This window comes from Saccostrea cucullata, unplaced genomic scaffold (assembly GCF_032062105.1).
Source record: "Saccostrea cucullata isolate Sc308-1 unplaced genomic scaffold, CSIRO_AGI_Scuc_v1 ctg167, whole genome shotgun sequence".
In the NCBI taxonomy this organism is placed as follows: Eukaryota; Metazoa; Mollusca; class Bivalvia; order Ostreida; family Ostreidae; genus Saccostrea; species Saccostrea cuccullata.
The window spans coordinates 651592-677423 of NW_026939192.1; the positions used below are offsets into that span (position 1 = coordinate 651592).

Here is a 25832-nt window from a genome sequence, read left to right on the forward strand (position 1 = left end):
GTTATGGCTAAAGTAAAATTTTGGAATATTGGTATAAAAGTGTGTCAACGTCAAGATGTCAACTTTGGAGGTACCCAAAGAAAGATCTTGTCACAAAGAATACACCTGTGAAATAGAGAGCCATAGTCCCACCCAATCAAAAGTAATGGGCAAGGTTAAAGTTTTTGCGGACAGCTATACAGACAGATGGACAAGGCAAAAACTATATACCCCCAAAACTTCGTTTACGGGGGCATAAAAAATGGCAATATACACTAGGTTAAACATGTATTATTTACAATAGTCATATTTGGGGACTGCAGTGTATAAAACCATCCAATGCTTTTACTGAAAGTGAAGGATATTAATTTGGGTCTATCCTATGCCATTCTGTCTGTGAACATTTTAGTTTCCAAGCAATTTATCAGAACACCTATAAGCTTTTTGCAATGAAGTAAGCATATATCAGTAGAACTACAGTCTTATCAGATTTCTGGTTGATCCTTAATTTGTAGGTGAAAGAATATCACTGGACAAAACCATCTCAAAATGTGGACATCGGGAAATATGTGTCAATTGCAGTGTCACAAAGAGAGCAAATGCCCTACCCTCTACTCAGTGATAAAACCCCATAGAGACTTTTAAAGAGTCATACACTTGCACATAAAATAATCTTCAACAAAAGCAATGGAACTGTGTATTTTATAACTTTATTCTTTTACATGTATCATGAAATGACAATATTGATAGACATGGTGATTAATAATAACGCACAGTCATAGGAATTAAGACACCACAACAATAACAACACAACATGATCTACTGGCCCATTTCTAACTTCACTTCTGAAAATTAATTTAAAAAAATTAAATTTGTAAAGTGTTAATTTAGATCACTGTCAATGAGTTAAAAATGCATGGCTTCATTTTTTCATTAATATAAAGAAAATGTATTATTACAGTTTTTGCATCATACTTAAAAAGACATTCCTGACCAAATTTTGGAAGTATATTTTTTCAATAGTAATTTTTAAAAAAAGCTTTGGGGAAAACATACTTGAAAAAATTGAAAAGCTGTGTTTTACTTTTGAATGTGTTTCATATTATTTAACCAAAATCATTAAACCATAATTTATACAGATTAATTGAAAACAGCTGGAATGTAAATTCAATTTCCTCTAGGTTCATGCACAGTTACATTCAGCACCCAACTGGGTTACAATGTTAATGCCAAGTCTTGCTTTCTTAATGAAACCAATACACACTTAAAAGAAAATATTCATATACATGCAGGTATATCAAAATATTCATTGAACATTTCTGAAGAAGTATATCATCCTTTAGTACAATTATAAAAATCCATGTTTGAGAATCAATGATGAAATATTTTAATTATCATTAAAACTGGACAGAGAAATTGAAATCTTGATAAAATAGCATATAGAGAAAAGAGAGGTTAAGATGAACTAGTTTACTAGTTTTGTTGGTACCCTATTGCAATTACTGTTTTCCATTGTTTTTAAGTCTAGAGGCTTGACATGCATATGGAGAAAAAACCCCAAATAACTTAAATGTAAACATTTTATACAGTGTGCATACATTTAATTATTGATCTTTTATTACATAAAAAAAATCAGCATTTTTGTATTTGAATATCACAATAATATATGAAAGGGAGATTATAAATTTGATATTTGATTCTTTGTTTAAATGCATTAATCTAAAAAGTACAGAATGAAAAAAAATCATCAGTTTCTTTAAAAAACATAAAAATATTATAATTTAATAACATCTCATATTCTTAGTGAACAAAATGATTTTTCTGTACATTAAAAGAAACTTTCATAAAAATTATTTTTCCTTAGTTAGTACACATCATACCTGATTGTCTTTAAGTAAATTCTTTATTTTCAGATTTTCTGAACAGTTTTATCTTGACTACTAATAAACCCTTCTTCTGAAGCCAAACTATATCCTCCTGGTGTCCTGTACATGACATTTATTTCTCGAGTGTTTATTAAATGAAAAAATTAATATGTAATATGTTATTAATATGTTATTACAGTAAGTGGATTTCACAGGAAAGTGTTATTAAATTGATATATACACTAATATATATTTTAATAAAATAGGTGTAATTACATTATTAAATTCTGCTATATATTTTACTTCAAACTGATATGAGCATCGGTGTGAAGGTGGTATAATTTCAAAACAGTTCTTCTATGTTAATAAATTCTCTATATACAATTTAGTACCAAAAAAGCAATCAACCAGCATGCCTGAGCATGACATGCATTTTTTTTTGGAGGGGGGGGGGATATAAAAGTCAAGCAGATGCTTGGAAATGAAATGCCAGACCTGATTATCCCCTAATATTTTGATGAATCAATTCATGCTAGTACCTGGTATAATCAAAAAGATTGCATAATTTTTTTTATCTCTTAAAGAAATACAATCAGTCTTGCACAGAAATGCATGAAACTCAAGGAGATATTCAAGAATTAATGGAAAACTGTAATCAATCTATTTACCTAGTTGTATGTATATACCTGACATAAATGTTGAATACAAAAAGTAATTACAGCGAAGCCTTGTTCATCTGGGTCACTAAATATCTGGATGCTTAACCTTCCCGTCATTTGGAGAAAAAAAATTAAACATTTATGTCTAGCAATTATACAATGTCCTGGGCTAAATGATTTTCTTGGGAACACAAGCATTCAAATTAACAAAGTTTGACTGTACTAGGCATTTCCACCATGGTATAGTTTTTGGCTGGCAAAGTGCTTGGTAATACTGTTTTAGAGAAAATTATGTTTAACTTACAATGCAGAGAAAATCAAATTGATTTGAAAATTTAAGATTTAATAAAAGTATTCTTTTAGCATGACAAATAAAGGTTTATAAAATGTACATGTACATCATGTTTTAGTAAATATAGATAATATATTTTTCTAATTGTCCAATATTGAGGCTTTTAAAGGAGAATGGAAAGCTTTTATTTAACAGCTGAATATTGCAAAAAAATCACAGCCTTTGCAAACATAGAAAAATAACTTTTACAATAGTAAATTCACAATACCAGACATTGTGAATTAGTCTATTTATTCAACCCCCCACCCCCAACAAGAAAAATTCAACAAAATGAGTGTTTGATTTTAAAGTTTTTTTCTTTGTTAATTTTTTCACACTTCTATCATACAAAATTAACATTTACTGATGAAAAGCTTAAGATGTAGCCGAGATATCCAAAATTATACACTGTAATACAGTGTATTTAAAGTGTTACATACCATGTAGCGGTATTAACACTATAAAGCTGAACCCTCAGATCTAGGAAAATGTCAACTTAGTTGACAAACATTGATTTATGAAAGAAAATTGGCACCTTTAAAATGTGGACAAAATGATGATGTACTTATAAATTAATTTCATCATTATATAAATTAAAGACACATATACGTAAATGATTATATCCAATGGTTGTTTCCACTGAAGGACTAGCAATTGATTTTTGAAAACAACAATGAGCTACCCAAAAAAAGATTTCATACAAAAATAACAATCTTTTTTTCCACTGCTATACAAAAGTAACAAAAGTACATGTACTACAAAAAAATACCAAGTAAATTAATAAAAAATAACATAAATACACTGTACATTAATCACTTAAAACTGAGAAAATATTAACAAATCTACACCATATGGCATCACATGATAAACCAAATGAAATGTCAAATCACATGAGATATCACATGACATGCCATCTGAAGTGTCACATGATTGGAAATGCCCTCAATCACTCAGGTCACTATCACTATCATCAAATCCAGTCCAATCCACGTCTCCCACAACGCCCTCCCGCATGCCATGTTCAATGATGGCGAAGTGACAAAACACATACTGGTCAGGCATTTGTATACTAAAGGCTCGCTGTGACCGGATGCGACGGACCGTGTCTCTTATGTTCACTGTTTGTATATGTTCAAGTCTGCGGAGACTGACATCAGTTGTGATGAATGTGCCTATAACGAAAAAGTAACAATTAACTTATTCATAAACAATGAACTTATTGTTCCTTCCTTATCAGCCATCTTTTATAATACAATACCACCAATGCACTTTTGAAATCATTACAATAAGGGATAGGCAGAGAACATTTCACTGTTGAACACAATTTACCTAATAATGAAAAAGCAGGCAATATCACATTGATCAGCTATACAAATCACAATGCCTAAGGAGATGGCAAATCTTTATGATGGCAAGTTTGTGATTGAGGTACTACAGTATAAAGGGCCTCACACCAACAATCTGCAGGCTGCTCACCTCGGTATAAGGACCTGACAACTTCAATCTGAGGACATGTTTACCTGTTCTCCCAATGCCAGCACTACAGTGGACTACGATTGGGGGACCCAGGGGGTGGCCCTGCCAGCTGGACCCCAGAGAGCTGACCGCCTCCTCCTGGCAGGCTCGCACTTTGAACAGAAAATCCAGGAACGCTGCAGCTGAGCTGGGGGTCCCGTAGTCAGGCCAAGACGTGAACTGTAGGTGGTAAATCTGCCGAGACTCATTTGTCTACAAAACAAGTAGTAAATCTGCCGAGACTCATTTGTCTACATATAATTAGTAAATCTGATGAGATTGGTGTGTCTACAAAACAATTACTGGTAGTAAGTCTGATGAGATTCAATTGTATAGAAAACAATAAGTATGGGATTGGTTTATCTATAAAACAGATTCAATTGCCCACAAAATAATTCATAACTCTTCAAAGATTCAATGGTCTGCAAATCCACAATCTGGCAAAATTCATTTGTCTGCCAAAAAAAAAAAGTATTCATTGCCAGTTTGTGTGTGAATAGACATAAATAGATATTTCAAATGTCAGATTTTTTACATGAAAGAAATATGTTATCCATCCAGATTTTTTACAAGAAAATAAGAAAATATTATTAGGCTCCTGATTCTTCATTAGTCCATCCAGATCCAGATGGTCAAACATTTGTGTTGATATACAGCATTCTGATTTCCTTACCTTTGTATTAAGCAGGAAAAGCCAGGAGATATTGTAGTCCTGGTACACCTCCATACGTGTGTTAATTACGAGGTAATCATCAAACTGTTCCTCCCCGTCTTCGTCTGGCGGCCAGTACTGTCCACACTTAGCCCGCCCTCGCTCCACAGCCCTACAGAAAAATACAGTATGTTCCTCATCTATGGCTCAATACATTTTGTTGTCATTGCTCCACTAATTAAAGATGATCATATCAATCATGTTAATGTGTTAATGTCTTTTACCCCACTCCCTCCAAAAAAAAAAGATACCTGGTGCATTAAAGCATGCTTACAAGAAAGTGCCAGGGAGGGACACTTTTGCATCATTTTAAATTTTAAATTTCATTCATTATAGCATCAAAAATCGATTAATGCAAATTGATCTATTACAATACAAAAAGATTAATAACATGTACTTTTCTTAAGTTAACCTGCTATGGAATAAATTTACCAAACATACCTTGTAGTCATAACAATGACCATGACCTGATTTTCCCATACCATCCTCCAAAAATCTCCAAAGGTCTTTGGTAATGGACCTAGAAAAAACAAAGTTGGAAATTAATTTGCCATTTAATTTTACATCATTCTATCTATCTATGAGAGGTTGTATAATTTGATCACTCACCTTGAGTTGATATGTAGGCATTTTTGTGCATATAACCATCCACAAAGTTAGCATTAATGTAGTCCGAGGTGGGATCATTATTCAGTACCCTGAGTACTACTCGAGAGTGGTCCAAACATAAAACATCAGAGTAGCGGTTTTTTGGAAGATTGTGCTTTGCTCTAAATAAAAAAAAACATTGACTTTTAAAAGGCAAAGGATATTTTTAATCTTTTGTGTAATTTTGATTTTAAAATCCTAGGTGTTGCACTCAAGTGTTACAGTAGTGAATAAATAGTCACAATAGACTAGGGATGTCAACGAATATTCGAGTACTCGACTATCGTTCGATCATATCGACTATCGACTAAAATTTCTTTAGTCGGTTATTTGTTAAAAATGTGTTTCATCAAAGTAATTTTGAATTAAAGGCAATAAACTTGTTTGCCCATTTCATTTATTTACAGATCAATATTTTCATATGTAAAATTGAGGGTATGCTATAATTGTTCAAAGGAAATTATTTGTACGTTGATTTGTGTTCGGCAAACAAATCTTCAAAATCTACAGTTTTGGTATAGCTTAAAAAAAGTAAACAGTGTTATCAAGTTTATGTGAAACAGAACTTGTATTCTGCAGTGTAACATTAAACATGATGTATTATATGCCGAATCAGTAAAACATATACACAGTCTTCAAATGAAACTTACCTAAAGTAAGTTCTCCACAATAATGACGAAAAAAAGCAGATTGGGAAAGAAAATCAAACATGTTTATTAATGATTGTCTACCCCTTACTGTTTTAAATGAAGAGGGCAATTGTTTAGTCTTTGTAGATTCAAACTAAAATCTGACGTGATACATGTACAACTATTCAGAAAGAATATGAATTAAACAGCTACTACAAAATTATAAATACATGTACATGTAAATTGGGGCCCGTTATGAGAGTAATTAAACCGTGTTTTCTTTTTCTAATATTAATTTCATACAATCATTGATTGTTTGCACAAAATTTCAGAATTAAAATTTATCCCAAGCTCTCGCCCTCTCTTTCTTTTTATAAGAGACGCGCTTTAATTGTTTACCTTTAAAGATCATTGACGGACACGTAGAAATTGGCTTCAATTATGGGGTACTACCGTTAAGTAAAGAAAGAACAAATACGAGTGTTTCATATCCTGCATTTAGATAAAATGTGCAGCTATAATATATTAATTTTGAAATTAAATACATTGGATACATATTGATGTACAGTTTTTATTGTACTACGTACATGTGTACTTGTTTACAATTCAGAAATTCGTTGTATATTGGTGATAGCGTAGGTTAAATATTGTAAACTAGTCTGTAAAAGTCAATCTGTGAAAATGATATGAAAAATTATTAAAATTAAACAAATATTCGACTATCGTTCGACTAAAGCATCCAACTATTCGACTAAGCTGTCCGAGTAAAATTGACATCCCTACAATAGACCTAAATACACTTGTATAAGTACATCATATGAAAGTATTGAATGACTTTTCATGACCTTTAGATCTTGACTTAAGTTAGCTGATCTAAATTACACCATTTAAAGATGGATAAAGCTAAATTAAACTCACAATATAACAGGAGCTACTTCAGCGTCATGTGCACTTTCATTATTATGAAAAATTTTATTTAATATTCATTTTCATAGTCCATGTAACTGACTTTTTAAGATCAAAATACAAGGTAAAAGTTCTAGGTAAAAATATTTAAGAAAGTATCATTTACTTTGATAAAGTGAATGTTCCTGCTGGAGGCTCCATTTTAATACTGGCATACTCTTCCATAAGGCCATGCCTCCTCATGGTACGAGTGTATTCTACTAATTGGTCCAGGTCCATGCCGTCTTCCTCTGGCATGTGTATGCTGTCCTCCGCCGTACTGTTGGACATTGAGGAGGTGGAGGAGGAGGGCCGCTTCTTACTAGGACTGTCGATGGATTTCTCCTCAAACTCAATCTCCGCATTGTTCTCCTGAGCTGCTCTCTTTACTGAGTCATTTTCACTCACAGAATCAAGCCTCCGTTTGGATGGGGCAGAATTCAACCAATCGTCTTTCTCCTCATTGACCTCTTTTTCATCACTGGAATCCTCTTTCTCTAGGTCTTCATTGTTCTGTTTCTCATTCACAGTTTCTTTAGACTCCTCGGAATCGATGTCACTGTGGTGTAAGTTATGATCTGACATGTCACTCGACACACTGCGATAACTACAATCCTGTCCGTCTTCCACTGTGTTTCTTTTGAATGACACAAAATAAGAGTTCATATCGGGCTCCTCTTTAAGGGCTAACTGGGAGCACAGCTTTAGCCATGTTTTGTGCTGGCTGGTAGACATGCCCCCCAACTGCCGGGGCAGGGCTTCTTGAGGTATATGCTGTGTAAGCTGGGACAAGTTTATGGTATAGACCTAAAACATAGTAACCAATTAGACCAACAGCTTTCAAGAAGTTTAAATAAATGATGACTGTATAAATCAAAAATCTTACATATATATATAGGTAGAGCAAGAAAAAACAATGTCAAGGATGCCTAATTAGGTGGGTTTTTACTAAATTCTGCTATCATTTTAATTAAAACTATAGTACATCAATTTGATTTTATCACACTTTTCTTCTTGTTGTTTTTCCAATTGGTGTTTTTATCCTCTTAGTCATTAATAAAATTTAAATTCCACAGGGATGGGTGACCTTCAAACATGTACACAATGTATGGTAAATACATGTAAGTTTTTCCCTGCTTAGGTAACAACTGTTAATACGTTATATCGCGACTACCAATGAGTACCTCGCAGTTATCTAACTTACTACCGCTCTTTTGCGGGGGAGTCGAGAAAAGTCTAAATTTCTGGGGGCAAATGACATTGTTTACAGTAGTGATAATCGAATGATTCGAGCAATTTAATGCCGAAATCACGATGTTTTGCCAGATATTGAACTCCAAATGGTAGATTGTCTGATAAGGAAAGTTTAGAATATTTTATCTGCTTAAAAATGTGATGATTTTCAATGAAACTTTACAATAAAATGAGTCCGCTTAATTAAAAATATCGTTAAAAATGTGACAATTTAGGATTGGCTCCTCTCAAAAATATATAAGGCTGGTTCAGCGATTGTTTAGTGAGGTATTCCACCAGGATTTTTTACTTATCTGTCCTTATAAATGCTACAATGATCGATCTTGCATTGTATTGAATAGCACATTGCCCCCACCCAACAGACGATTCTTACCTCCTAAGCGAAAGAGTTCCACTAAGTTAAGTAATCGCGATATCAAGTATTGAGAATGGCACACTTTAAGCGCAGTTCTAAATAAACACTGCATACTTTAGAAAGTTTATTTTGACAGTGTATTAATGAGCATGGTTGTTTATCTTTATGGCAATTCATTCAAACAGTATATTTTGTATAGATGGGCATAATTTTTAATTTTTATTTAAAGCAATTTGCTCAATATACACAATACAGAACCTATCTCAGTGTCAATAACTCACTTCCTTATCATTCTTAAAAGAAAATACATTAATAATCTATGGTCTGCCCTTATTAATACTTCACAATAAAATGAGTCCAATAAATCAGTAAAATGAGTCCAATAAATCAGATGCTGAAGGAAGTGGTCCAATAATTTTAATATTGGACTGATCAAAATGCTTGTTTCAGTTACCCCGGGTTGCCCGTGTGGCGCAGTGGTTAGAGTAATTGTACAATGTAAGCACCTGTCCTTCTCTAGTTTAAATTAGACAACAATATCCTTGCATTCCTATTCTTGATCAATATTCAGATTAAACTGTAATGCTAAGGATAGCCTTGTATCATGCAATTTATGTCTTAACTTGAGTTAAGACAAAATGATAAAAGTGAATACTAACCCTGTCTCGTAATTTTTCCCGCACAAAAAGTCGGAGAATTTTAAAAGGTGCCTTAAACCACAATGGAGCTGTTACAATGAGGACTTTCTTGAGTCTAGCTGGATAGCCACCCTGTAAACAAGGCACTAATATTAAAATTCTAGAAGACATTCTGTAAATAATGTACTGAAAATAAAATTTTAAATTATGTTTTTTTAACCCCCATGCATGCATTTAAAGCTTACTGTAATGCAAGATCTGGTGTTTCAAGAATAAATACTAAATTTATGAAAAAAAGCAAATAAAATAAAAGCTCAAGAAGGTAAAGATAGTATGATCTTGGAGACTAATTTTTGTATTAATTTCAGTCATATTCTGTCTAAACAACACATTTCTTATTACTAAAACATCCCCCTTTTGGAGGAATATTTTTGTCACAAATACAACTAATTTTAGCAAAGTAAATGATTTTAGAGCAATGGTTTATGCCTAACAGCAGCTCTTTAGGTATATTATAAATTTATACTAATTCTCCTGTGAAAATAATCAGTTTTACAGTACTAGTATTAGCTTGAAGCTCAGAAATTTTGGCATTTCAGCTCACCTTTAGCATGTTTAGGATTTTTTTGCTGAGTTCATAATCAAAATTGGAGTACTTGGAATCTGTCATGTCATATATAAATACCAATCCATTTCTCTGAGTTTCGATGCTGAAAGATTAGATCAATGGTACATTAAAGATACTAACAGTGAACAACCAGAGTTGACCCCTTGCTATCTAAGTCTTACTAGTTGAGGTGTGAGAGGTCTTGTCACAAGCAATACATATGTTAAAGAAAGGTTTGTCTCTTCTAGTACATAAGTTATGAGAAAATAAAATTTTGGAATAGCTAAAACTTTAAAAATCAAGGTTATGATATATAAAGAGCCATATGTGCCTCATTAAAAAGTTTAGACCAAGTTTCTGTGACATACAGGCTGACAGGCAAGTAAGATTTCACTAAAGCATCCATGCTTTTGAAAACTCAAGAGACTAAAAACAGGAATTAAAAAAAATGCTTGAATTCTTCCTTCATCAAATGTACATATATATTGACTTTTTAGGTTTATTTCTGTCCAATCTACAAAACCTAGTCAAAGTGAGTTGAGGACTTCACACCAATTGACACAAACCACTTTACTTAAGTGTATACTTTCAGGAAACAAAGTCTGTTACCTTTCTAAAGCAGCATCGAGCTGATAGACCAGGGCCTTCAGGACCAACTGGTGGGTGGTAAGGCTAGGCTGATGGACCCGGGCTGTAAACAAAGCAATGGCAGCACCATTCCTGTCTCGGCCACTCTGGCAAAAGATTTAGTCAGGACAATCAAATGACAATACAATAATTCTAACATGTTTGAAGATCAATAGCTTTTTACAATAACTTTCCTATTTTTCGACGTATCAAATAGTGTTTTGGACAGTGTAGAGGATTAGTCTGCAACCTTAAAATTGTTTTCAGCTTCAGAAAAGGTTGTTTTTTATACTGTTCTCCAATTATTAATTATTAACTTCAGTATCTTGGAAACCAAAGATATGTCTAACTGACTTATCAGTTCAAACTAACTTTTTTTGTGTTTTAACCTCATTATCTCAACCTCTTGGATATCTCGACATTTTATATCTGACCCATCAAGTCCAAGATAATGAGGAAGCCAAATAATTTTTTTTTTTATTTTAAAGACAGCTCAAATATCCTTAAAATGATCTCTCATAACTGCTTTTATCCTGGTCTAATTACAAGTGCCTTGTTTGATTAAGGTTGCGCTTGACTTAAATTTGCAGTTCATAAAAAAAAACCTTTACCAGAATAGTAAATTTCTCTGTGAAGAGTTCTTTTTTCAGCTGTTCATCATCTGCCTGGATGATACTTAGATCTTCTCGATTTCTTGTTTCCTATTCAATAAAAAAATAAATCATATACAATGTACATGATATACATAATTCATCTGTTGATTGCAAATTAACCTTATGAAAGTTTGACAACCTTAGGAAATATCACACACACATAAAAAAAATTTCACACAATCTTTTTCTTCTGATTTCATATAGATTGCATTACACAGTGTTACAGTATTATTTTTTCTCAAAAAGATGAAAACACATTAGACTAAGTAAGAGAGCCTGCATATTTTTTACAAGTCCGTTGGAGCACAACAATTGAAATCAGAGTTACTTTGCTTTTCTGTATGTTGAACAAGTGCTTTTCATTTTGTGAAAACTTTTAGGAAATGGATATCGATAAAACTTGAATTTCTGAAAACAAGTGATTTTGCATCCAGTCAAACCTTGTTATAATTTATCATATCTTACTGATGGAACTGAAAAAACTTTAAGATACATGTACATGTATCTGTGGATTCGAGATATGGCAGGTATTAAATACTTAGATAAATGGTTGGTACTTTCCAATATTCACCTGCATTTTTTATTTGGATAGAAGTTTCTGCTATAAATTTTGATCAGCAGATACATTTAGTGGAAACAACACCATCTTTCTCCTACTTGTAGCAGGCCTTATAGTCCACTATGCAAGCATGTGCAAGTGGCTCAAGAAATTTATCCAAAATGTGTAAGCAATATTTGCAATGATTTTTTTCAAGAGCTCTGTATGAGTTCCTATATGGACAAGCAATATTAAACCAGCCAGGAGTTAAATTTTTCTCCACATCCCTTCCCCTTCCTGATTGCCTCAAATAAATGGTTTGACACATCTGTAGCACGAACTGGCCAAAAAAAGAAATCAGTTGATGGAATGAGAAGGGCAAACCCAAATACTGATATCAGAAATATGATGAAACTAATAATAAATAAGCCCATTTCAGTAATAATGTCAGCTTAAAAAACCAAATACACCTGGGCCAGATTCAGCAAGGCATACAGATTTATTTTAAATATAGCTGAGCATGTGCTTGAAAATCATTAAGTCACAGTACAGGGACATATCACTACCCACTCATATACGGCAAAAATATTCAACATCTTATATTTCATGACTCTCACAGGTAAAATCAGGAAATAAGTTAGGAAATAATTTTTCATATAATTAAAAAATTTTCCCTGTGTAGCACAGAAATTTTTAAATTGGGAAAGGATCGATATACTGGAACTATTTTGCAGGCAGGCATCAAAAAAAATACAAGACATAAAATACATTAAGACATCTAAACAGACTCTTGACTTTGTATGAAGATCAACGCAAACACTTCACAACATTTAATTTGCATTTGGTCAATGCATGGAAAATTTATAAAAGAGACATATCTTACTAATAATTGGATCAGTCAAATATTACATATGCAGAAGAACAATCTTATTGTAAAGTACAGCGACATCTAATAAGCATTCTTTCTGCATGTATACCTACACACAGTATAAATAAGGGTAAGTACAGGATGTAGTATGTAATCAAATATAATTTATGTCCATGTCCAAACACTGTACTTCAATGCAAACAAAGGAAAGGTCAGTCACACTGTATCATTTTCTGTTGCTGTTTGTAAAGTAGATCTTTGGGGACCCACTTACATGTGTATAAGGAAAAAAAATAGACAAGATTCAGTGAAGGCAGTCTGAAGTAAGTCCAATCAAAAAAAAAACTCAAATTCCTGTATAAATTGAATTTTATGCATCACTTAATTCCTTACTCCTTTATTTTAACAGGAAGATAATGCTCACTGCTGGGTGGCTGTCACCTCAGACTAGAGTAACAAATGAAAAGTGAAAAAAAAAGTGTTCTGGTACTTCAAAGTTTCAACACTAATACCGGTATGCATTTCTTCGATTATCGGTAATGTTTCACTTAAAAAAGGAGATGATCTATATATGAACACAAATTTAAAATTATAAATGTATTTAAATGAATTTCTTTAACATGTTTAAATGATTTGTGTCCCCTACAAATTTTCAGAAATTTACTTCAATTGCATTTATAGCAAAGTTTCCTACAGTGTTAAAGCTTGTATAATTGCTGTTATATATGTGGCCAATTACATTATACCCACCTCTTGTCTAATAATTTGATGACTGACACACCATACAATAACATTTTGTAGTCCAAATAAATTCACTTCATTTATATTTTCCTGTTTTAAATAATCCACACGAGAAACAACCCAAGATTTGTCATCCATGATTTCTTTTAGAGTTAGTTCAATCTTGTTTTATGGTATCATTAGAAAAATTCCGTACAAATAAATTATAAATATGAAAATCCTCTATCTGCAATCTAGACATAATATATGTACACAATGACAAATGTGCTCAGAGGCAGTACAGTTTACATAAGATCCTTCTCAGTGTCTTCAACAGAAATAAAAATGTACGATCACTGTATCACAAAACAAAGCCATATGTATGGTAGAATTCCATGAAATTCAAAGATCAGAGGAAGAAGGAGTGCTCTGGAGGATAACTTAAATATGATATGGCTGTACGAACTTAAAGGAAGTAAATAAAAGACTCATTGTCTACAAGGAAGGAAAAAATACATTCACAAAGCACTTAAATATGTATCACTCATTAAATCTGACACAAATTTTCATATGCTATTATCAAAGTGTAACTTTCTACGGTGGGTCTAATCTTACTGAGTACATCAAATTTTGCTTCATAAGAATTTATAATATCTGAAATATTTAATGCAAAATAAAAAGAAAAAAATATTACCGCCTGTAAATGCAGAGTCAACACCAGAAAAAATGTATACTCCTCAATAAGACTTAACACTTGAATGTTTATAACATTTTACAAAACTTCAATGGTCAAGAACTCTGCAGTTACGAAAGATTCCAAACAATGCCAATACATATTTTAATTAGTAAGGACAATAACTTTGACTATTTTTTTTATCCAATGCTGATTTTTTCATGTCTTCATGTCACCGATGAAGCAAAAGATTACTGTACACTCATTTTACCCCTGCTTCTACTGATCCCCCCCTTTTTTTCCCATTTAATACCCTTGTTAAGACTGATTCACTTTTCAAAACTTATTTTCCCTGTTACTATGATTCCACCTCGTCTACACTTCAATTTTTCCACTTTTAATTTTGACTCCATTTTATACACTTTTCCCCTTATTCTATTAATCCCCCCTTTTCTTCTTCGTTTTCTCTGACATCTAACAGAAAAATTCTGGAAGAGCTGATTTTCCATGGCATTCCTACCTGTACTTGTTTTAGAAATTAACAATATTTGTTATGTATTACAGACTTATTTCAGTGTACAATGTAAGAGTTAACTTGTTGCTGATCTGTTTAACTGACCTCATGATTGATGTATAACTCTAGTGCCCTTTGACAATCAAACTTGCGTGCCATAAGGAACTTGACCGCTGTATTCCATGGCAGTGGGTCCTGGCCATCTCCTCTATGCTTCTTTACTTTTTCTTGAAAGGCACCAACTCTCTGTTTAAATATAACCATTATGAATTACAAGATTCTTGGTAAATACAATTTCTGGAGATACAAAAATCTAAGTTTAATTTTATAGTGTTGAAATAAAATATTTCAAAATGTTCAAACTGACCTCATCCAGAAGAAATTTTTTAAAAAAATAAAACGAACACCACACAGATATGAGCTCATGCAATTAATTTTAAAAGAATTAAGTAACTTGATAAATCACAGATTCACAGTAACATGTACTTTGAAATATCATGTCATGAATTATGATTAAAAATAAAATACTTCATATTTGGATAGTTGCTGACTGAGTTGCTTTTACTTTTTCTTTAAAAGTAGTCATGATTTATACATTTGATTACTTTAATCACTTTATCGTGACATGTTTTGCTAAGTGACTGTATTGTTTCATTATTAGACACTTATTTTTATACATGCTTTCCAGTTTTTATGACAGGGTAATCATCTTGCTCAATCAGTATTTTACTTTGATACATTGCTAATGATTATCAGGTTTCTCTTTCTTAAGAGTTATTTTTTACATTGAAATCAGAAAAACACTCTAAGAAGATTAGAATTTTGAAAGGTTGCATGAAAATTTCTACTTTTTCAAAGTACTGTATAGCAGGTTATTTTAGCAGGGTACTAATTTTGGCTTATTTTGGTGTTTTGATGATAGTCCGCTAAAAATTTACTGGTAATTGCTAAAATAGTTAATACTCTTCTTAGTGTCCAATGTTTATCTGCAAAGAAACAAAATCCTGTGCCCGCTAAAATAATTTACGCCAAAATTATTGGCATACCTTTGAGCAGGCAAAACACGAAATTTTACACACGCCAAGAAAACCCGCTATATGGTATTCAGGACAACCTGGCTTATTGAAATCAAAAGTCAGTCAGTTTACTAGAATTATGTGTCTTTGAGTAGCAAGCCTGCATGTAAAACATTTCTTTTGAGATTCTTCCAACACCACAGGAGAAGTTGTACAAAGTATTTTGAAATAATTTTAAAAATTCAATTTCTAGTAACCAGCTTTATCCAAAATCATGTACTAGGTAAGATGAGATAAACTGTAAACTCCTCTCTAAAGGACTCTGATCAATGAAGTTATGTGAACATACTGTACATAATCACATTGATAAAGCCACACTGCAGCAACACAAATAAATTATTCATTCTGCCATTAGCCGTATAGACATTTGCAGACTTCATACACACTGGGTCCACAAATATGACAATATTTAATACTTGCAAAAAATGATCACCCCCTTTTCAATAAAATGTACTTTTGGTTTGTTGTTGTGTTGCAGATTAATATCTTTCTCACTTGACAAACAAGGATATTTCTTGACAAATACATTAAAGTACTATTTTCTCTTTAAAAATTTCCCTCTCAAACTACAGCATTTTTTAATTAAAAATCAAATAATTGTACAGTTTACCAAAAATTCAAAGTACAAAATATTAAAATCACACAGTGTTTTGTATGGTGTTATGGTTTCTGGCGACCTAAGCCTATAAATATGAGGACTACACTGTATCATCATAATTTCCCTTTGGACATCCTTTTATATGCCTATCACTTCAAAAAACTTTTCTGAAAATACTTTTGCACTATTTTGTTTTTATTCCAAATCTTAGACAAAGAATTTTGAAGCAGACCTCGACTGGCCAGGAGCATTTTGGGATTAGAATGATGTTTTAAGGAACTGCTAGTTCTATGAAAAATCAACATCTCAGCTTTTGTAAAAACAAGAAAGTATGTTTTATAATGGTAGAGAGTACTAATGGATATGTCCAAAACAAAAAGTTGAAGTTGACAGGGCATTCAACATAAAGCTATTTTGATCGGAACAAGCAGTCAAGGTTTATGCAAGATTTCCCAAAACACACTGTGTGGCACCATCTGAGATTCTCTGAGACTTGGAAGTGATACGTCAGTGCAAATATTTTAGTCTCAATGAATCTTGCTGAGATAGACTGTATAATGCCATATTGCTTTAAAAGCTTGCTGCACTCACCTCAAAATGTATACTACTAGGCATAGCATGTATAGTAATTATAGCAAGTCCCACAAATTGCCATTTGTGGACAAGAAAGACAGGGGACACTTGTCAATGCAAGCTCTAACAACAACATCTTAGCAAATAGAAATTTGGCCTGCTGCACATTCTTTTAATGGAATTTTTCCATAGTAATTCTGGACAACCAATGCATTGCTATGTTCTCACAGGAATAACAAATTAAGTTCACGAAAAAATAATGTCGCCTTGATTTAATGAATATAATGCAGATATTGATGGGAAATGTTCTTCATTTCAATCAGCTCTGTTCAGGCGTTGGTTTAGTAATGCAACTTACATCTGACTTAATGTGATGTCTGTAAAATATTATCAGGTTGGGCACAGCCTACCAAATGGTACTTTATCCCCCGTTTGGTAGATAATCTACCATATCGGTAACGAATTTTACTAACCAAATGGGGGACTTTTTTATTCTATTGCAATTTTTATTAAAATAAAACAAAAGCGCATTTATTTAGGCATTGGGGGATTTTAGTAAACATTTTCCTCGCACAATAAACATAAATCGGTCGAATTTCCATGTGTAATTTCTCCGTAACTTCGTAAAAACAATACCCATAGTTGTCTGTAACAGCCGAACTTCTTGATCAAACGATCAAAAAAAATCTTTATTGTGTCTTGTTGGATAAAAGTCTAATTTCATACAGTGATTTAACTCTTGATGAGTTAACTTTCAATCTCTTTATGGATCTTCGTCAATGTTTATCTCCATAAAATCCTGTTAAACACGAGCTCCTCATGCCTTACCGGTATGGTGGGCACTTCTTGCCATAAAGTTAATTTTTTCCAGAGTTGTACGTAATATTTGTTGTCATTTTTGTTTCAGGATGAAGTTGCAGATTCCATGCGACCTTTTGGGGTTTAATATGCATATTACTGGTGAATTTAATAAATTCGAAAAATAATATTCAATAAAAGATGTACAAAATGACTTTTGCCATTATTCTTGTTTTTGTTCCATGTACATCGTTTTAAAACAACAATTATGCCATACTCCAACTGCATTTACTATTTCTATGAAGAACAAAGCCATTGTGTTCAAAATAAAAAGAAATAAAGGCAAAACTTTTTATTCTTCCGATTTCCTAGTTGAAAATTAACACGAATGTGCCTCCGTAGTCAAATCCGACTTTTCATTAGGTTTAAAAAAGATCATCGTTTTGATTGGTTTGCACTAATTGATTGGTTGCCCGGATAATCGAAATAGAAAGTAAAGGACATGATTGACAGGTGCAGCATCGTTGGAGAAAAAGAGAATTTTCTTTTAAAGTAAAAAACGGAGAAACATTGCACTTGTTTACATAAGGTACGTTTTTTGTTAAATTTTTGAACGACTCTGCGCAAAAAATTGCACATAGAATTTTTTATTTTTTTCATCCAGAACATCGAGAAATATCTATATTTTATTCCACATGGTTTAAAATAATGCGAAATTCTACTCCTCTCTATGGAATTAAACACAACTAATTTTGTCCCCCATTTGGTCAGTAAAATTCGTTACCGATATGGTAGATTATCTACCAAACGGGGGATTAAGTACCGGGTAACACGAATCACCGGAATGCCCCGTAATCACCGAAATGCCCCTACAAATCACCGGAATGACCACTGAAATCACCGAAATGCCCCTTCAACTGACTTTAAATGATGATTTTCATAAAGATTAATGCTTAAAATTTTCATAAATATATAATTCATACCATAATTAACTATTTTAAAGTGTTGTTTCTCGAAGCGTCCATTAGTTCAAAGGGCGATAACTCGCATTCGAGATAAAGACTCGATGTTGCATAATCTCTAGTAAATACCAGTAATCAGGTGGAAAGATTTATACTTCATAGACTTTAATTAATAACTAAATACTGAAATTAGTTCATACTATTTTTTTATTGGTGCACAGTCAATAATATGTCATCAAAGCAGATAGCAGATAGCAAATTCTTACAAAACACAGAATAGATGAAGCTACTATTAAAAAATATATAAGGATAAACACATCATAAAAAAATAATATAAATGATAATAAGCATGTAAAATCATTCAGCAACTATTTAAGAGGCGTCTCAGGCACATGACATATAGCTACTATTTTAAATCACATAACATGATTAAAATTCATCTAATTGATAATAAACTTTAAGACGAAAATATAATACATTATATAATACAAACAAACAACAAAAAAAAAAAAAAAAACAATCACGATGACAAGATGTGTGGCAGAAAAAAAAACTATTCCTAATAATCTGAAAAAAATAATTTAGATGTCCATGCGAAGAGGTTTAATAATAACAGTGGAGTCCTACCCATTTCTGGGCATCTCAACAACAAGATACGGCGTACGCACTGTTAATATTAAACAGCTGAACATTCACTTAGCTGAGCATTTACTTTGTTTTCGTTTTTTTGAATGTTTTTGTCCTCTCGTTAATTTTCCGTTTTTGCTGACCAATCTTTTTCCCTAGTGACCTGGGCTGAACTACAGTCATTTTACCGTCCGTAGAGGTAACAGTCATTTTGTCTTTGGGAATAAATTGTCTTAAACGCTTGTAATGTCTGTCACGCTCCTCTGTCGTCTTTGATACCCAAACAGTCCTTGTCACCCCAAAGTGTTCGTAGGTCTTTGCAAGCCTAAACTGTCCTGTACCAACGATTGCCTTCCTAATGTCTTTAAATTGGGCCTCTATGAGAGTTGTCAGGATGTTGACAAGGTCTAAGAGGGGTTTCGATTTCCAATTTATAGCTTGCTTTAAGATGTGATTGAGAGACTCGGAGTTATTGTTTGTCCATGCATTCTCTACTAACCCAGTACATAATGGTTTGTTGACTTTTTCTTTCAAATTAGATTTCAATTTGTTATGGTAGTACCTGTGAAATTTGCCTGACAACTCTCTAGATGCGTCTTCTATGTCATCAGATTTTGCGTCGAAGCAAATACTATCGTCAGCATTAATTAGTCCGTCATTTCCAAAAATCATGTCTAAAATCTTTTGCCTATCGGCCTTGTCAACGCAGTCGTCAATCAGCTTCTGCTTTGTATTCTGATATAGATGACGTTTGCAGAGCAGATGTGTAGATTCGGGAAATGCTGTGATAACTGCGTTCACAAGGGCTTGTTCTTCGTCTGACCCAAACACAAGATTTGATTTGTCTGTCCCTGCTAATTTTGTACGAAGATGGTTGAAGAAATTGCTATATGATTCAAAGTCACTATTGTCATGTATAAATAATGGGCCTAGAAAAATTGGTGCATCCCCCGAATTGTCAGAAACTACGCTAACTTGCTTGTAGCATGTGGCTGTTACATGCATATCGCACAGATTAAAGGTCTTATCAATTCCTAAAATTGATTGGCCTTTACAACACAAGTTTTTAATGTCCGTCATCTGTTCGTCTGTATACAAGATAAGGCATGGTGCCTTACCCTGATCCCTAACAATTGATTTCACGATTGATGTGCCATCTGCAACCAATTTGTCAATTTCGCTTATGTGGTCAGCTATATTTCGCCTATTAACCACATGTCCGTCCTCATTCCGTCTGTCTTTCTTTGAGTCGTTCAATTTTTTGTCATATACCTGTCGTTTGCTTGTTGGCCCACTTAATTCGTCGTATTTAATGGAGAGTTTGTTATAAACCTCGGTTGGTTTGCTGTTTTTGAGTAAATCAGACATTTCGTTCATAACGAAGGCGGGCGTTCGGACATATTCTGTTTTTCTTTTAGAATTTCCATGTGGGGCCAAACCAGGAAAATTGCCTAAATACTCGACTATTGCCACATCGTTTGAATTCTCGCCGTTTAACCATGAAACCCTTTTTTTGTAGGAGGAGTCTAATTTCAAAGTAGTATAATGTCGCGACAAGATCATGACAGAATTTTGCGCAGGTTGGGGCTCTAAAGGGACATATTGTCGTTTTCCTTTTACCTTTTTTTGGAAGCAATACAAACCATTTCTTAGAAAGACTGTTTTCAATTCACCAGCTGGTGTTTTTACGTAATAGGTTTTTGGGGTAGTACCGGTATTGGTGTTCCAGACACCACAATCGTCAGAGAAGGAGCTTTTTAGGCCATTTGATCGTTTCTCGAAGTTTTTTGCATTTTGGACCACAAAAAAAACATCAGATTTCACGCCAGAAGGAATTGATTGATGGGCTTTAGAACAATTGTAAGTTTGCAAATAATGTAAAAGGTCATTTACATCTAAAAAGGACTTGTGAAGACACCCATTTGAAAAAGGATGGACGGAATCGTCGTAAATAAAATTAGAAATGTGTTCCTCACTCTCGTCATCGTCATCTGAAACCCTTGTGCAATTATTGTCTGCACTGACATTTATTTGATCTACAACAATTGGGTCATCTACAACATGTGATTCATCTACAACATTCTGATCATCTACAACATTTGATGGATCTACAACATTCTGGTCATCTACAACATTTGATGGATCTACAACATTTGGGTCATCTACAACATTTGGGTCATCTACAACATTTGATTGGTCTACAACATTTGGGTCATCTACAACATTTGATGGATCTACAACATTCTGGTCATCTACAACAATTGATTGATCTACAACATTTGGATCATCTACAACATTTGATTGACCTACATTTGGAATTGACTGATCTACATTGTCTAATTCTGAATTAGCATACGACTCATCAAGTGTGACAACAGAACATGGTTCCTCAGTTACCAAACTAATCAGGGGTACAAAATGATTGGGAGAAAATGATTGACCTGAAAAAATCATTTGTGTCCACATGAGAGTAACAATTGGTTGTTCAGATACATTAACACTTCTACCGACTACTTTCCTAGTATGAGGTTCTGACACAAAGTCTGCTAACAACTGAGGTGGGTAGTATGACCTGATGGGTTTGCCTAGTGCAGCACTTAATGCATACATGTGCATCATACTAGAATATGCGTTAATTTTGAGAGAGTCATTTATAATGTCTTTGTATGTACCGGGCACGATTCTGTTGTCTTTTAGTAGGTCGATATGCTTTCGGTGCGCGGTATCGTAGAACTGTGGATGGGTCAGGATCTCAATGGACGAAAGTAACCTTAACAGTACATGGAAGGACTCAGTCCCAGTTAGAGCTTTTGACACAGATCTGTACATACAGTTACCATCACCTACAGTCTTTGCTGGGTACACACTAGAAAGCAGAACAGGATGATACATCCTTAAAATGTTAACAGACACAGAGTCAATTGTTAAATGAGCTTTATTTATTTCGGTCGGTTCAGGAAGTTTCACACCGTAAGTCTCAAGTAACAAGGATTCAGATGTCGCAGCCGCTTTCACTACACTGGGTTTGCTGTCTAAAACTGCCAATAGCCTAAAATAAAACGATTGAAATGTTTTAAACAGATAATCTCAAAAATCACTTTGAACGAATTTATAATTGAAAGATACAAAAAGATTAATATCATCGCAGCGATGTGTTCATATACGTGTATTTAACGCGGTATTACAAGTTCTCACATTAGAATAGAAAAATAAAAATTAAAATCATTTCTAAAAGGAAGGCCTTGTACAATCCATAATACTTATTCTAAGTTTAACATATGAATATTAAATATTTAAAAAGTAAAGAACGTTTCATTTTTCATTTTAATGTGAGGAAATGTAGAATTGCTAAATTTCAACATTAATTAAATACCGATATATATACATGTTATGCCATTGTGTATACGTGATTATATTAACCGTATGGCTCAATAATATGAAGCCATCTTTTGATAGATATATTTGTTGCATAATATTGCGTAATGTTCTCCTTGCGGTATAGGTATTAACACCCACTGCAAACAGAATGTTGACATCTATTATCTTTCAGGCCTCACTGAATTTGGTGTTTGTATTAAAAATTTATATTTAAAAAAACATAACCTTTCAAAATTAAATATCACAAATAATGAACATTTAAATACACATCTATGAACACATCGCTTCGATCATGTTTATTTTTTTATTAACTTATTTTTAAAGTAAAAAATAATTTTTATCAAATTATATGCATCATACAGTTATTTTAATATGTAATTTTCTGAACTTTACTCATAGAAAATGCTTGTTGATAATTAGTCGGCTTTGCATCTTGTTCAATCTAAGCCGGGTAATTACACAGTTCAACTAATAAGTTGACATTTATCTGAACATAACTCAACAATTATTCATCTAAAATCAGACTCTCTGAGTGAATATTACTCATAGCAATTAGTTATGAATCTGTATATATATTCCAAAAAAAAAAAATTAATTCCATTCCTCCCTCTGGGACATTTGGAATAAGATGGCCAAAGTAGCATTAGTGGGTTCGAGTTACGTGTCTAGACTTGAAAAATTTTGTGAGGGTGACTTAAAAATTCCAGGAGAAGTAAAATTCTTTGGGGTATCTGGAATGCGTGCTGATAATATTCCACAATACAAAATAAACGAAATCTTGATTTTCAAACCTGACATAGTGATTATTTTAGTTGGTGGCAATGACATTTGTGATAATTCCTCACCAAATGATATAGTAAAGAACATCAAAAACCTTGTAGACGAGCTGAAAGAAAACGCTGTTCAATTTATTTACGTTTCTGAAATACTACCTAGAGGAAAATTCAAGTATTCGGTGGAGTTAACTATTGAACGATTCGAATCACAAAGGAAAAAAATAAATAAGAAACTGAAAAACTTTGCCAATGCTTCAGTGATATCTATGAAGAAAATAAAGTACCCAGAAGACTACATCAGAGATTGTGTGCATTTGAATGATAGTGGACAAAAAAAACTTTTTTTCAATTTTAGAACAGTGGTTTTGTCAACAAGATTTGGACATGTTTAATGCTGAAAGTTTCTAAATAAACTTGTATACTCACAGTATTTTAGCTTTCTTAGTGATGTTAAACTCGAGAATTAAAATACATCGTTTTTTACATTTATTTCTTTAGCATTTAAAATTTACAAACTGAGTAGACTTTATGCTTTAAAGCTATGTACAGTTTAATTCTCAGGGGATAAAAATTCAGTATGGTCCTAGTTATAATAGACTTGATAAGTAAATATATGAACCCGGATTAAAAATAATATATAAATATAATATTACCTTTGCAAGGATTTCTGCAGGTCAAACTCGCCATTCTCAAAGCAGCATTTGCGGCAGAGGAAGGTCAGCATGGGTTGCGACCATGACTTGAGCAGCACATCGGACATGGGTACACATTGAACATGCAACCATCGGGTGCACAAATTACATTGTATGGTGCCTTCACCACATTCATTTTTGCATTCAGTGCAGGGGTATAACCCAGCCATACTGAATATCAGAATGTGATTTGATTGTAGAACATAAATTTATTGAACCTTATATACATTTTTATTTTTTAATGATGAGAAGCGGAAGATCAAATACAAGTTTAAGATCAGAAAAAAAATATAGTGTCAAAAATTATTGTCTCTTCATTATAAATTAACTAATTAAGATTGCATTTTGGTCATAATTATTAAATTCTCAGATATCATCCGATTTATAATTAGCTTGTATAATTATGTAAATGACCCTTGAACGACGAGCGGTAGAACTTATGAACGGCAAGATTAAAGAAAGGGCAATTTTTCAATTGTCCTTTTTTTCAAAAATTAAATAAATTATCATTTGTTATACAATTGATTTTCAAATAATTCATTAAACTGATAAAAACTTGCATCGTTTTCTGTATGTAATAGGTTATAATACAGAGCACATTCATATTTCAATAAGCGAGAGTTAACGTTATCTTTCTTTGAAGCTAATATTTATTTTTTTCAATAAAAAATCTTTGTGTAAAAATATCAAAATTTTATTATGTAGAATTTATTATATAAGCATTAATCTTTATGAAAATCATCATTTAAAGTCAGTTGAAGGGGCATTTCGGTGATTTCAATGGTCATTCCGGTGATTTGTAGGGGCATTTCGGTGATTACGGGGCATTCCGGTGATTCGTAGTACCGTTAAGTACCATTTGGTAGGCTGTGCCCAACCTGATTATGTTTATTCGTTTTGTTAATACGAGCTTATAGACATACTAAATGTCACAGTTATAGACAGTGCTCCGACAAGGTATCAGTGCTTGCCCTAATGATTGCACTTTCAACCTCTTATTTGGAAAATTTTAAACAATTTTTATTACAGGATGTACTGTTGTAATTTTAAAACCCAACTTCATGTTTTAACTAAAAAATGATAAGCTGATGAAAGATATCATCAATTTTACAAGATTCATGACCGATTTTTAATTGGTACTTTTATAGTTATAAAAACTCTGAATCAATTTCGAAGAACAAAGTCTCAATTATGTGTTAATTTTGCGTTGTTTAGAATCAAACAATCGCAGATTAATTAAATAATCAATGATGATAATTTATGTTACTGTAGACAAATCAACCCTGTCTTCCCTGTCCACTTATACTAATGTCTTATGCATCTCTTTGCTTGAATCTACAATATTGCACTTATTGTTTATGCTTTAAAGATTTACCCTTCTTTCTTCTTCTGTCAAAAAAGAATTATCCATTCTTCGTTCCTCATCTGTGTGCCTACCGGAAGTGGCACATCTGTCTCTGACTTTTAATGAAAGTCGTAAAATATTGGGCTATGTTGATTAAATATTTGTTGTTTTTTTTTAAAATGTTGTATGATATACTAAGAATAAGAATTATCGTTACGAATTACATACAATTTGCATTTTTTTTTTTGGGAGTTTACGACTATAATTTTAAAACTGG

At 32.8% G+C, this 25832-nt stretch overlaps 1 protein-coding gene across 2 annotated transcripts; it reads right to left on the reverse strand.

Annotated features, from left to right (window-relative positions):
• Positions 1 to 673: 673 nt before the first annotated feature.
• Positions 674 to 25716, reverse strand: LOC134252541 (tyrosine-protein phosphatase non-receptor type 9-like). Of its 2 annotated transcripts, XM_062735047.1 has the most exons (12): positions 25586 to 25716; positions 14836 to 14976; positions 11376 to 11465; positions 10747 to 10871; positions 10135 to 10240; positions 9552 to 9662; positions 7411 to 8090; positions 5671 to 5831; positions 5503 to 5581; positions 5023 to 5173; positions 4355 to 4562; positions 674 to 4006 (listed from the first exon to the last, which is right to left on the reverse strand). In XM_062735047.1, exons 1-12 carry the CDS (start codon positions 25619 to 25621, stop codon positions 3777 to 3779), a joined length of 2118 nt encoding a protein of 705 aa, XP_062591031.1. In that variant the 5' UTR covers positions 25622 to 25716; the 3' UTR covers positions 674 to 3776. The 2 variants fall into 2 exon arrangements, with proteins under 2 accessions (XP_062591031.1, XP_062591032.1); XM_062735048.1 differs by lacking the exons at positions 14836 to 14976; positions 25586 to 25716 and adding an exon at positions 13574 to 14045.
• Between the last annotated feature and the right edge of the window lie 116 nt (positions 25717 to 25832).

What these genes read in the sequence shown, in the direction of transcription:
- LOC134252541 (XM_062735047.1), bottom strand. Translation starts at nt 25,621, where the DNA reads ATGGATAATTCTTTTTTGACAGAAGAAGAAAGAAGG. An exon ending in AGTTATACATCAATCATGAG is followed by an intron (nt 11,466 to 14,835) that starts GTCAGTTAAACA and finishes TTTATTGAATAG; the next exon opens with GAAACAAGAAATCGAGAAGA. An exon ending in GGAACATTCACTTTATCAAA is followed by an intron (nt 5,832 to 7,410) that starts GTAAATGATACT and finishes TTTTTTATTTAG; the next exon opens with AGCAAAGCACAATCTTCCAA.